The 14,071-nt window shown below is 39.7% G+C and overlaps 1 protein-coding gene across 1 annotated transcript in view; it reads left to right on the top strand.

Moving 5' to 3' along the window:
* Nucleotides 1–14,071, top strand: part of ATP10D (ATPase phospholipid transporting 10D (putative)) — a 144,008-nt gene that overhangs the window by 60,789 nt on the left and 69,148 nt on the right. The window contains exons 2-4 of the mRNA XM_030888553.2: nucleotides 2,745–3,071; nucleotides 6,361–6,555; nucleotides 13,931–14,069. Of these exons, the coding sequence (XP_030744413.1) occupies nucleotides 2,782–3,071; nucleotides 6,361–6,555; nucleotides 13,931–14,069 (624 nt within the window). The 5' untranslated portion in view covers nucleotides 2,745–2,781. The remainder of the gene's footprint in view (nucleotides 1–2,744; nucleotides 3,072–6,360; nucleotides 6,556–13,930; nucleotides 14,070–14,071) is intronic.

Below are 14,071 nucleotides of genomic sequence, written 5' to 3' on the forward strand. Positions count from 1 at the left end.
ATAAGACTTTATTTTTTTCAGATTCACCATTGTGGTTTAACTTATTTTCTGTAACTTCAGTGATAAAGTGGTGAGTAACTGTAATTTCTTGAGTTCGTCACATTAAAACGGACTTTTTTGTCTTGTTTTTTTTTTTTTTTTACTTCTTCTGCAATAAGACTTTATTTTTTTCAGATTCACCATTGTGGTTTAACTTATTTTCTGTAACTTCAGTGATAAAGTGGTGAGTAACTGTAATTTCTTGAGTTTCTTAAGGGTCTGTGTATGTAAATGAGTATGTTAACAAGAGTGCATTGTTGAAAGCATTGACTAGAATTATTAGAATGTAACCATTTATTTCAGCGCTGCTAGGTAATAAAGTTGGATGAGTACAATGCTTTAATAGAAATCATCGATAGACCTATCAGAAACTTATAATTTTGTTATCTTTTCAATTAAGGTTTTACAACATTTTATTTTGTTATTGTTGTTTTTTGTTTGGTATATTTTTATTTATTTGAATTCCAGGATAAATAAATGTATAGAGACAGTAACTGGACTGAGTTTCTTGGCGGGGAGGGGGAGGAGGGTAGGAAAAAGAGGAGCTGACACCAAGGGCTCAAATAGAAAGTAAATGTTTAGAAAATGATGATGGCAACATAAGTACAAATATGCTTGATACAATTGATGTATGAATTGTTATAAGAGCTGTAGAGCCCCCAATAAAATTATCTTTAAAAAAACAAACAAAACAACTTTGGTTTAGCGTACCTGAAAAACAACAACAAAAAAGTGTGTCTTGGGGTTATGGCAGCGGAGGTTAGAGACCAAATAAAAACAAATACAAAAAAGAAGAAAATATTTTAAAATTGTGAAAATTGTTGCAGAATTCTTTTTAATATGTTTTAAAGTATAGGCATTGTATATGTGTGGATTATATGTCAATAAATCTGTTAATGTTTTTTTATTCAAAAGCACCTTTTTAATAGACTTCTCCAGTGGATTTCTAATCATTGCTGAAGTTTAAGTGCTCCCTTCCCAGATAATCAATTAATGCTAGGACATTGATAAGGTGTAGCTAGAAACATAATGCCCACAGAATTTGCCCTCGATACACATGCTGACGTGCCCACACACTCATAAAGGTTTATTGGGCCCTTGAGTGCCACGCACTCTGAATAGCAAGGTCAAGATGACGGTGGCCCAGTTCAAAGCAGAAACTGATGAGCCCAAAGATTTGCTTGAGCCCGGCCTCAGCTGCTTACTATGGGCTTGGCTTTCCTTGAGTTTCTTTCTCTAAGCCTCAATGTTCTCCTTTGTAAAGCAGAAATAATACCCTCCTCATATGATTGGCATAAATATTAAATAGGATAAGACATGCAAATCTCGTCGCAAAGTCTTAGAATATAGTATACTGCCAATAAAGGGCCGTTGTTTATTGTTATTATTATTAATAATTATTATGATCAGTGAGCTTGCATTCCAGGCAGGACTAGATTTCTTGAAAAATAAGAGCACCTCCACAAAGGAACGAGGAAAGGTATGCTCCTGTTGACTAGCACTGCTCCAGAGCTTGGTGCGTTCAAGCAGACTTGGTTAGCTCCCGCCCTGTGTATCCGGAATCTGGCAGAACTGAGATGGACTCACTCATGTGGCCTCAACCACATGTTTCATGGGAGTAATGGTGGTGACTGGACTACATGTGATCATTGTCCGCCAGATGGCTCAGACACGCAGTCGTGGTCACTAGGTTCCCAAAACCAATAAGACCGAGCACGACCCAAGGAGCAAGCACTTTTCCAGTAAGAATGACCCTGCCAACCGGTGGCAGTTCAAACACACCAGCTGCTCCATGGGAGAAAGATGAGGCCATCTGTCCCCATAAACAAATGTATGTGGAAACCCAGAAACCCTATCGAGGGTCACTGTGAGTTAGAATAGACTCAATGGCAGTGCATTTGCTTTTTGTTCTTTTTGTACCACATTTGCTAATGTCACATTATCCAAAGGAAGACGTGTAGCCAAAGCCAGATTCTGTGGGTGGAGAAAAAGCCCCACCTCCTGACTGGTGTGTATAGAAGAAGGGAGAGAATTTGTGGCTCTTCTGGCCATCTATCCACCCTGGGTTTTATCAGCTGTTTTTTTTTTTTATTGCTTTTTGTCTTCTTTTAGTTTGTAGTTGCTACTGTCTTTCAGACTTTCACCTGGGTGTTTTATTTAACTCTTACAGTAATGTCCTGAGGTCAGTGGCATTGTTCTCATTTTAAAGAGGAGAAAACTGATGAACCAAAGAACTAAGAGACATGCCCACATTAATCTCCAATGTTTATTTCTATTACAGAATGGTGTTTTAGGTGCTGTCCCATGTTGCTGAAATGGTCACCCCATGAAACAGAAGGTTTTGCTTTACTTAATAACAATTTGGTTTAAATGAAGTTCTAAAGGCTAGTTTTCTTTCCAAACGTATGCCTTGAACCATTGAGTCATGTATGTATTTGGTATATGAAAAGTATATATATGGAATTTTAAAAACGTTACTATCCTTCAAGCTTTAATAGAGCTCAAATTCACCAGTGAGCTCTCCTTAATGGAAGACAAGCCCTTCTGTCCCTGTCATGGTTTACAGTCTCAGAAACCCTAAGGAGTAGTTCCCCTCAGCTCTGCCTGCGGGTCGCTAGGAATCAGAATGCCTGGATGGCAGCGGGTTGGTTGGCATTTGGGTCAGGCTTTCAGGAAACTTACAGGAATGTTTTTGGTTTGCCCAGATCCCGTGCACACCCTGGATCCCCGTCCAGATCGGACATGACTGAGGCTCTTCAGTGGGCCAGCTATCACTGGCGGCGGCTGGTCGGCAGGGCACACGGGGACAGCGATGCGAGACCGTACAGCTATTCCTCCCTGCTCATCTGCGGTGGCAAGACTCCCCAGAGCCCCAAACCGGCGGGGAAGCACCGCGTAGTGATCCCTCACCTCCAGCACTTCAAGGACGACTATGAACAGTTTTCTGGCACCTACGTGAATAACCGAATACGAACAACGAAGTACACCCTTCTCAATTTTGTGCCAAGAAATTTATTTGAACAATTTCACAGGTAGTGCTTCATTTTTTTTTTTCTTGTTAGAATTTTTTGTCGTGCCCATGGTGTTAGAAAATGTTTCCACTGTTTCTTGCATGCTATGTGAGCCCAGATTTGTAATATTCTCCTTGATGATCGTGGTAAGCATCTTGGGCGGAATGATGAGGCTTTATAGTGAGCAGCTCAGGAAGAAAGGGGGTTGGTTGCTCCTCCCCAAAGTTGAAAGTCCACAGAATACGTTCGACTCCCCCAAACATCACGACTACTAGCCTACTCTTGACCAGTGCCCTTACCAATTACATAATCACAGATACATAGGACTCATGTGCATTTTGTGTGCTCTATGTGTTATGAAGCTGCACTTTCAATAGAAGTTACAAAGATATTTTGCCAAAAGTACAAGGTTTTCCAGCCAGCTGACATCTCTGCAGTGATGGTGTCTTGAATTTTCTTTCTTTTTTTTTTTAGTTCACAGTGGTCCCTAGTTGACTTCATTTATCTTGAAATGGCAGGCAACCACAGGTGCCCCTCTCAATCTATAGTACATACCAAGCAATTCAGACTTTTCTTGTGATGGTATGTCTCTTCGCTGCTTCTTGGGAGCACTACCAGCATCACTAGTGGCACTTTGTGTGGGTTCCATGACGTGATTCAGGGTTTATGGTACTGCACTAAACACGATGAAAACTATGTGAGAAGCCGGGAGAGCTCGCATCACTGTGATACCCAGTCTACTAGAGACAAGCTGCTCACCCAGTGCTACTTCAGCCTTGGGTCTTCTGACTTTCCCTTAAAATACAATTCACAAGGGAGCAAAAGTGAGCTGGATTGTCATTGCAGAACGTCCTTGCTCATTAATATAAAGAAATAGACCTCTGAACAAAGTGCAGGCATCCAAGGTGCTAGATGACACAATGACATAATTCAGTTGAATATGTTATATATATTTATTGGAGCTTTCCTGTTAATTTAGTTACTGAATGGAATGCAAAAAAAGAAGTGTATTTTTCCTTCCCTTTGGAGTTTTACATTTGCACAGGAAATCCAACTGTGGGTACAAACAGACTAAAGACATAGTGGAGGGGGTGAGTGTTCTAAAGTGCTGTTAGATAACACTCAAAAAGGGAAATGAAAATAGTAACAGGAGCAATAGATTGCAAAGTGACCCTGGAACTTGGGTGTGGAAAGTTGATAGATTTTTCAGTACAGGGGTGTGGGCAAAGCATGTTTCAGGTTCAAGTATGATCATGAATAAGAGCAGGAGGGCAGAACCATAGGTGTCTGGTTTCAGGTATAGGAAATAGCTCAATTTGGCTAATCTTCAAAGGAGTCATAGAAAAATTCCATGATCTTTTCATTCATTTTTGTGTACAAATTTTTCAATCCCCCTCATGTGTATCCCTCTCATACAGTTTATGTTGAAGAGCAGTAGGAAACAAAAGTTAGAAAGATACCATATATACCTGTGTATAAGCTGAATTTTCAGCACATTTTTAATGCAGTTTTTGTGGTAAAATTAGGTGCCTCGGCTGATATTCGGGTCAGCTTATACTCGAGTATATACGGTAAGTTATGACTCACCACGAGGGACTAGAACTGAAAGGCCAATTTGTAGACACTGGACAAGGATAAAGAACTGAGAGGCCAATTTGTAGACACTGTTTTTGAATGCGGCAATAACGTATCTATAGTGCACTGTGGGGAGGCCCTGGTACTTACAACAGTGACATGGTGGGCTGCCCACTGAAAGATTGGCAGTTCATGTTCACACAGAGGCATTTCAGAAGTCAGGACTGATAATCTATTTCTGGAAAATTTTTGGAGCGTCCTTCAACTCTAATGCTCCTGGGATGTGTAGACTGTTGAGCAGTGTGGAATCACCTTGTAGAACGTGATTTGGTCTTTGATCTTCATTCTCTGGAGCCATGCCATTAATTGAGGCTCCTGAATAACAGAGGCCAGAGGGGCGCAGATGTTGACTAAGCCTTAGGAAGCAAAGTGTAATCTAGCAGGGTCATGCGGTGGTGGCGAGGCCAACAAGAGCCTTGAATTCTGAGGTTTACAGGGCCTTCCAGGTCGGTGACCATGCAAGGGAAAACACAGCATTTCCTTCATGGAAGACTTGAATCAGGACCTGTGCCAGACCTTACCCGATGCATCTCTTTGTTTCTAGCCTTTTGGGTTGTGATCAAGTCAGAGTTTAAACATGGTGTACTCTCAGTGAATTAAGGACAGGGAGAGCCAGCAGGAGCTTGTGCCTGCTTCTTTTGTGAGTCTGAAAGAAGCCGCCCTATGGTAAGAGCCCTGACCCATCTCTGGGTGGCTAGGGTCAGAGAGCGCGCGCACGTGCGCGCGTGCGTGCGTGTGTGTGTGTGTGTGTGTGTGTGTGTGTGTATGTGTGTGTGTGTGTGTGCCATTGGTAACAAGGATGAAGACATGGGAAGGTGAGGGCTGGATTCATTTCAACATTTGGGGAATTGGATGCATGCTTATCTCTAATTAGCAACAAAGGTGAGATTTGTGTACTGTGTCCCTGCTGTAGTGCAATTATTCTTTTGAAAAGTTTGATGATCACTTACTGTGGAGGAGGGTGGGCCGGAAGTAGTACACATTCATGGGGCCAATCGGGATTAAAGATTTTGTGTTGGTTTTGTTTCAAGAAAAGGCGGCACTTGAATTTACATCATGGCCCCAAATGAGTAGTCAGTAGGCAAGTACTCGTATTTGAAGATGTAAAATTGAGGGGGTGGAAGAAGGTCCCACAGAAAGTGGTTCTGAATATCAGACATGAAGACAGCAGCACCCTCTGGGGTGGAGGGTGGACTAAGGAGTTTCAATATTCAGCCTTGTTTGAGTCTCACTTTCAGGGTAACATTAACTCATGAGGACTAGAGGGGTTTGCTATTGTTGATGTTTTCATTTCTCTAACTCATTAACTAAATTTTCCCTAGTTTCTTTTCTCCCTCTTTCCCTTTGGATTGTTGAAAAAGAGATTGTACTTCTGATGACACTTGACATCATGTGTTACACAACTCATGACTGTCACACCCATATATTTGCAATGACTAAATAAGCAGTACCTGTTATTATTAAGAGCCAGCTGTTTCGGTGAATAGTAAATGGATTGTTTCAGATGTACTCAGAGTGGTAGATTTCGCTAGTTCTCTGTTTTGAGGAATGTGTAGCATCCAAATCCTCCCGTAAGACACGTGTAGGCAAACACTCTAGGCATTTGGTTTCATTTGCTGCCGCCGTGTGGAGCATGCGCTGACCTGACGCTGCGCTGTGTTTGTTTGCGTTGCAGAGCCGCCAATTTATATTTCCTGTTTCTAGTTGTCCTGAACTGGGTACCTCTGGTAGAAGCCTTCCAGAAGGAAATTACAATGCTGCCCCTGGTGGTTGTCCTGACCATCATCGCAATTAAAGATGGCTTGGAAGATTACCGAAAATATAAAATTGACAAGCGGATCAACAACTTAGTAACTAAAGTTTACAGCCGGTAAGTGTCTGGAGGTTTGCTGAGGAATACGCGTGTATCCTTTAGAAACATGCAATATAAGCGCCCCTCCCCCTTATTGTAAGTTATATTTTCTGTCAGGGTTTCATTCCCTTGAACGTGGGCTTGTTATGAGTCGGAACCAACTCGATGGCAGCTAACAGCAACAAAAAATATACTCCATTTTTCTGAGAGGAACCTTAGCTTTTCCTTTTTCTTTATAAAATAGTAAAAGGAAAAAGTATTTTGAGAATTGATTTTAATGTATTTTAATTTGCCTTTGTTTACATTAGCTTTCCAATGGGTATATTTTTTAGACTGAAGATCTTTCTCTAATAAAACAAATAGAGTCACGATGTGCGATGCCCGTTCTTTGAAAGGGATTGTCATTGTTGTCTGGTGAGGAGGATTTGCTTCTGACCCATCGCAGCCCATCTGCTGCAGAAGGGGACTCTGGCCCGCCTGGCGCCATCCTTACAATTGTTGTTATGTTAAAGCCCGTTGTTGCCGCCTCTGTGTCAATCCATCTTGTCTAGGGTCATTCTCGTTTTCCATTGCCCCTTACTTTAACAAGCATGCCTTTCTCCAGGGACCGGTCCTGACAACATACCGCATCTGTTTTGAATACATCCCAATTAATCGAAAGAATCCTCAGCTTTTTTGTAATAATGTAAAAATATATTAATGTGTTTTAATGCATATGCATGACTTATTGAGAAGGCCCAAAGAAGAAAAATACCAACAATATTAATTTCCAGAGGCAAATAGTTATAATATATGATATATATTTCCTTCAAGTCTGTGTCTATATTTATGTGTGTTTTACAAAACTGGGATTATATGCCATATATGATTTTTAAATTTCTAATTCTTTAGCCTAATTTTAGCTATAAACACTTCCCATGTCTCTATCCTTCAAGAAAATGCTTTTCTAATAGCTGCATTGTCTATTACTCCATATGATATCTTATGACTCCATGGTAATATATTTGAATACTTTGCATATTTACATATACGAGAGATTCAAAAAGTTTATGTGAAAACGGAACTAAAAGGTAATGGAATTTCCCCCCAAACTCCTTGAAGCTCCTCTTCCCCCACCTCACCTATTTTTTTTAATGTCTGCTTCAGTGAGTATCCATATATAAAAACTTTTATATAGAATTAATAAATCAAAGAAGAGGAACAAAGTTAAGTCCTTATTTTGTAGTTTTGTATGAAAATGAATTACAAAGTTTATAGTTCACTTTCCGGCCTTCCCTTTCATGAGAACTGCTAGGGTTTTTTAGGAGATGTAGAGAAAACAAGGAAAATAGCTTTTTCCCTTTTGTGAGATACTTTGAAATATTCTTGGATGAGGAAAAATTAGTTCTATTTTTTTCCCACACTTACATCTAAGCTAAGAAACCAGAAAAACTTGTGTATTTTATATAAAAATATGTCCATGGTTTTCATTTTAAAGTTACACAGCATTCTATAGATATAGAACTATGAAATAATAAATAAGGTTCAATTGCTTATTATATGTCAGGCACTGTATTAGGAATAAAGAAGTAAAATGGTACTACAGTCTCTGTCATAAAAATAACTATAGGAAATAGTATTTTTCAAAGATGAATGATGATCTAATTTATATATCGACCACTTTTGAAATTATATTTGCCAAACTTAGAAAATGGAAAGAATACTTCTTATATGTATTCCAGTATACCAATTTGAGGATGTAAATAAGTTTATTTGCTTTTCTGGTTGTTACCGTCCTATTCTGCCACTAAGTAGCTGTCACCTTGGATCGTGTCATTGCTTGGCGCCATCCTGTCAGCTCGGAATCATTGTGACCCTGTGTACCGCAGAAGAAAAGGCTGCTCGGTCCTGCACCATCCTCAGTGCTACGTGGGAGTCTTTGGGTGGTGTAAATGATAGTGTGCTTGGTTACTGATAGGAATATTCCCAATTCAGTTCCATTCTGAAAAAAGCCCTGTGGCTCTACTGCCCAAAATTCAGCCAGTGACAAACCTCAGGTGCACATACTCCTCTGACACACATAGGGTTGCTATGAGATGGAATCACCTCTCTAGAAACTGGTTACTGGCTGAGTGCTAAGGCAGCCATCATAATTATTATAGGCTAATAATGACTAGATAGAATTATCATATTGCCAAGCCATTTAATCAACGTTTGTGAATTCTTTATATACTATATAATATACTTTTACATAAGAATAATGATAGATAATTTTTAATATTAACATTGCCTAATGGGAAACCTGAGTTTTTCTCTCAGGTATCCTTTTAAATGTAGGCCCATAGCCCATTTGATCTCACGCATAGAGGTCATGTTAGATCGTTTGCATATAATCTAAAAGATGAAATGCAACATTCTAGACAGTTATTTAAGTAACTTCCCAGGATACCACTTTATTTTTGCATGTCCTAGCAAACTGTGATAACTCTTTCTGTCTTTACCTGTATTCTGTGTTATTTACTAATGATTGATGTTATAGAAGAAAAAAGGCTTCCATCCCCACATGTACTCCTCTAGTTGTTTTGGAACAATTATTATAAGGATATAAAGGGAAAACGGTAGGCTATAAAACCATGCCTTGTTGATGCCTTCTTAAATTCCAATGAAATACAAATAAAGTACTTTAAAGATCAAATTATTTCCCAGCAAAATAAACGTGAAAGGTAGGACCATTCAATTTAGCAAGCTTTTGGGAGAAGCATCTTTGATTCTTATTTGTAACATGTGATTTTACACAAGGTGCTTAATTTCTTTGTGAAAATATCATTAGGAAATAAACATTAGTCTGCAAGTTCAACATTTAAACCTAATTACAGCCTCAGGTTAGAATGAACTATTCTACAAACCCTAAGATTGCCTTTAAAATATTAGCCATTTGTAAGGCTCTTTAGAGTTTGTTTCAATACTAATGTTTCTTGAAAGTAAGACTACTATCCATTCAACAATCTTTGAGTGCTTATTTCTTGGAAGTTTAAGGTAAAAAGTACTGGTGACAGAGTGGTTATTCGTGGGCTGTTAACCACAACATAGCAGTTCAAAACCACCAGCTTCCCCTGGAGAGAAAGTTGAGGCGTTCTACTCCATAAAGAATTAGTCTCAAAACCTGCAAGGGCAGCTGCACTGTACTATATGGTCCCTATGAGTCCGAATTGACTCGAGGGCAGTGGTTTGGATTTTTTTGTTTTACTATGTGGTAAGCATTAAGAGATTTGGAGATTTTGGAAAAAAAATTGATACAATATTTGCCTTCAAGGAATGTACACTATTTTCTGATCATTAAAATTTACCACTTTGTTGATGTTTTGTTGTTGCTGGTGTTGTTGCCTTTAATTGGGCGCCAACTCATGGCAACCTTATGATGTGGAGAGAATGAATGTGTTGCCCAGTCCTATCCCATCTTTATTATTGTGGGGTTTCTAAGCTTATTGTCGCAGCTACTATGTGGTGCCATCCAATGTAAGGGCTCGTCTTCCGGTAACGTAGCTCACTGCCACTGAGCCCTTTCTGATTCATGGCAGCCCAATGAGGCGGGTTAGAACTGGCCCGTGGGTTCCCCAGACTATAACTCTTCACAGGCATAGAAAGACTCGGCTTTCTCCCTGGGAGCAGATGGTGATTTTGAACTGCTGACCTTGTGGTTAGCAACCAATGAGTAACCACTATACCAGCAGAGTTCATCTTCCAGCAATACATTGAACAGAAAAATTTTCTAATCTCTAGCGTTTTCCTTAGCTAAATTGCAGAAGTAAACCACCAGACTTTTCTTCCTAATCTGCCTTATTTGGAAGGTTTCCCTGAAGCCTCTGTACCCTGGATGACTTTATTGGTGTTTGAAATCCCGGGAGCCTCCAGAATCACAGAAACCGCAAACACCACATTACTGCAAACCGATAAATGTGTGGGAGTGGGTCTTAGGAGGTTCCAAATACTAGTTATTCCTAACATTTCAGAAGAATTTCATGCAGCAGCCATTCAAATATCCACCCATTCTTTCTTTAAATTCTGTGAAATAAGAAGTGGAAGTCCACATTGCCCACCTCTCATTATAACCACCTCATTTCCTTTGGTGGAACCACTATTAGGAGTTCAAAGTGCATATTCTTCCTAACTTTGCTCAAGGCTTACATAGTAGAGCTGTTTGATATTTAACATGGTTTTAAAAAAATTAAGTTTTACTAGCATATAATTCACAAATAATACAGTTCAATAGTTCAGTTGTATTAAGAAGTTTGTGTAATCATCACCACAAACAATTTTAGAATATTTTCTTCATTCTTGTACTAATCATTACTAGTTCCATATTCCCCCCCACCACCTCTCCTGCCATACCACCAAGGAACCATTAATCTAGTTGTTGTCCCTATAGCTTATTTATTCTAAATTTCATTTATAGGAAAACATTTTTGAAAACCCTAAGCTAATAAAAAAAAACCAAAAAAAAAAAAAAAATGCAATAAAAAAGAAAGCAGAAAACATTAAAGTCTAGAACAAATCTATAATGGATCTAAAGGGAAATCAAATAATAAGGTCTAAATTTTAACCTAAGTGCACCTGCACTAATTGACTTCACAATGTTCTCTGTCTGATAACAAGGCTATTCACATCCCTCAGCTGTGGTCCGAGGGAATTCACAGAAGGCTTAATCCATGTATGGACCCTGCAAATGGATTTTAGGCTTCCACTAGCATCCATAAACTTTTGCAAACCAGGTGCTCACAATTTTAGCTCTGATACCATTCTTTCCTTCAAATTTGGGTTTTATTGTTTATAATCCTTGGATACACAGGCTCGTGTGCTTCTTCTATGTGGACTTAGTTGACACCTCATGTAAATAGCTGCTTGTTTGAAGACAAACTTTTAAGAACCCATATTCTATTCCTTCTGATAGACTGGCACCATCTAGTTTCTTCTTCACCACACTTTGTTATGGCACTTACATCTTCACTGATCTCTTCATGAGGAGGGGCATCAAGCTGGGTCACATCATAAGAACTAATTGTTCACAGGTTAAAGCTAGAATTAAGTTTGAACCCCAAATCTGTCCATATTTCTATGGTTCAACTTAGAGACATCATTGTCCGAGAACATTATCAAACATCCACCTGGGACATAAGATAATTCTACTGATAGTGTCATTAATTTAGCCAATGGTATAAAATTAACATTTTAAATTGTATTTTTGGTGAAAATTTACATAGCAAATTAGGTTTTGATTTAACTGTACAAGAATAAAACTGACTGCCATCAAGTCACATATGACTAATAGTTAGAAGAACCTCTAAGGGTTTCTGAAACTGTAACTGTTTGGAGGAGCAGACAGCCTCATCTTTCTCCTACCAAGAGGCTAGTGGCTTTGAACTGCTGGCCTTGTGGTTAACAATCCAACACCTATTAAACAGTGCCACCAGGGCTCCTATATATATGTATGTGTACATGTACCTTTATATCGGTCTGTCTGTCTATCTGTCATCTGTCTTTATTAATCATGCTCATTCACTGCCATCAAGTTGAGTCTGACTCACACTTACCCTAGGGGACACAGCAGACCTACGTCTGTGGGCTCCCAAGACTGGAACTCTGTATGGCAGTAGAAAAGCTCATCGTTTTCTGGAGACATGGATGATAATGCCCAACTACTTTGGGTTAACAGCTCAACATACATAACCCAGCATACCACTCCATCCTCCCTATCTCCCACCCATGCCTACCTCCCCTATAAGCCTTTGCATCAGTCTTATCTCTATGCATCTACTCCTTCTGTGCTTCACAAACTGGAAAACCCAACCGAAACAATAAAAAAACCCAAACAAAATAAAGTGGTAAGGATAAAATAATAATAATACAGAAATAAAAATACAGATAATGAGTAAGAAAGAAAAGACCACCATGAATATATAAAAAGCCAGGGAGGAAATTTTTGTCATGGAACAAGTAAGAAATACTTGCCCCTAGAACAATTTCAGGTTGGGTCAAGAGGGAGGTCAACTGAGTAAGTATCAAGTTTGATGCAGTATAATCACGATTACAATGATCTATTCCTGATACTAAAGCTGTTTGAAACCCTAGCCTGTGACTGGAAGGGATTTGCCAGCATCTTAATCTGACTAGATACTGTGCAGGTGGGTTTTGGGCTCCCACTGCCCTCCATAGGCTTCTACAAATTGGATGTTTGCAATTTAGACTCTGATATTTTCCCTTTGTCATACTTTAATTTTGTTATTGTTATCTTTGGAACACACAAGCTGGTGTGCTTCTTCTTTGTGGACTTCACTGACTCCTTGCTTAGAGGGCTGCTTGTTTGAATACAAGCCTTTAAGACACCTTTAAACCCTTACCTGATATAGGCTTCCTTAAGATTAGTTACAGAAGCTGGATTGTATGAAGAGGAGCGTGGTATCAGGATTGGAGAAAGGCTCATTAACCACCTGTGATGTGGAGATGACACAACCTTGATTGCTGAACGTGAGGAGGACTTGAAGCACCTGCTGATGTAGATCAAGGGTTGCAGACTTCAGAATAGATTACAAGTCAATGTGAAAAAAAACCAAACTCTTCACAACTGGACCAATAGGTAACATCATGATAAAGGGAGAACATTGAAGGTGTGGATGCGTTTTGTCTTGCGTGGAGCCACAATCAATGTTCAGAGATCCAAAGATGTATTGAGCAATCCGCTGCACAAGACCTCTCTAGATCTTGAAAAGCAAAGTCCTTTTGGGACCAAGGTGCCCCTGACCCACGCTATGGGTTTCCCATTGCATCATCTGCATGTGAAAGTTAGACACTGAATAAGGAAGACTGAAGAAGAATCGAAACATTGGAATTATGGCGCTGGCAAAGATTATTGAAAGCACCATGAGCTACCAAAAGAAAACCAAATCCAGCACAGAAGGAGTACAACCAGAATTATCCTTAAGCAAGGATAGCAAGGCTAATTCTCACACACTTTCATCAGGTTGTCAGAGAGATGAGTCCCTGGAGAAGGACATCATGCTTGATAAAGTCGATGGGCAGGGAAAGAGAGGAAGGCCCTTGTGGAGATGGGTGGCGCAGTGGCTGCCACAATGGGCTCAAACCTAAGAACAACTGGGAGGATGGCTTGGGCCCTGCAGTGTTCCCTCCTGTTGTACAGAAGTCACTGATGAGTCGGAACCTACTCCGTGACACCCAAGAGCCACAACAAAATGTTCTCCCCGACTGTAGTCATAAACCCTTCCTATGAAACCTTACTTCTCTTTTTGGTCCCTTGTAAGCCATGCTTTGGGTCTTATATCTAAGAGTCGCTTGTTTTTGTCTCAATCTATGTGTGTTCAGTTTGGTTTTCTTTTTTAAGCGTCTGTCTTTCTCAACATAGGAAAGAGAAAAACTATGTTGACAGATGCTGGAAAGATGTGACTGTGGGGGACTTCATTCGCCTCTCCTGTAACGAGATCATCCCTGCAGATATGGTCCTGCTCTTTTCCACTGATCCGGATGGAATCTGCCACATTGAGAC

Source organism: Echinops telfairi, unplaced genomic scaffold (genome assembly GCF_000313985.2).
Source record: "Echinops telfairi isolate 266 unplaced genomic scaffold, ASM31398v2 ScPeMD7_7468;HRSCAF=8506_0, whole genome shotgun sequence".
Classification (NCBI taxonomy): Eukaryota; Metazoa; Chordata; class Mammalia; order Afrosoricida; family Tenrecidae; genus Echinops; species Echinops telfairi.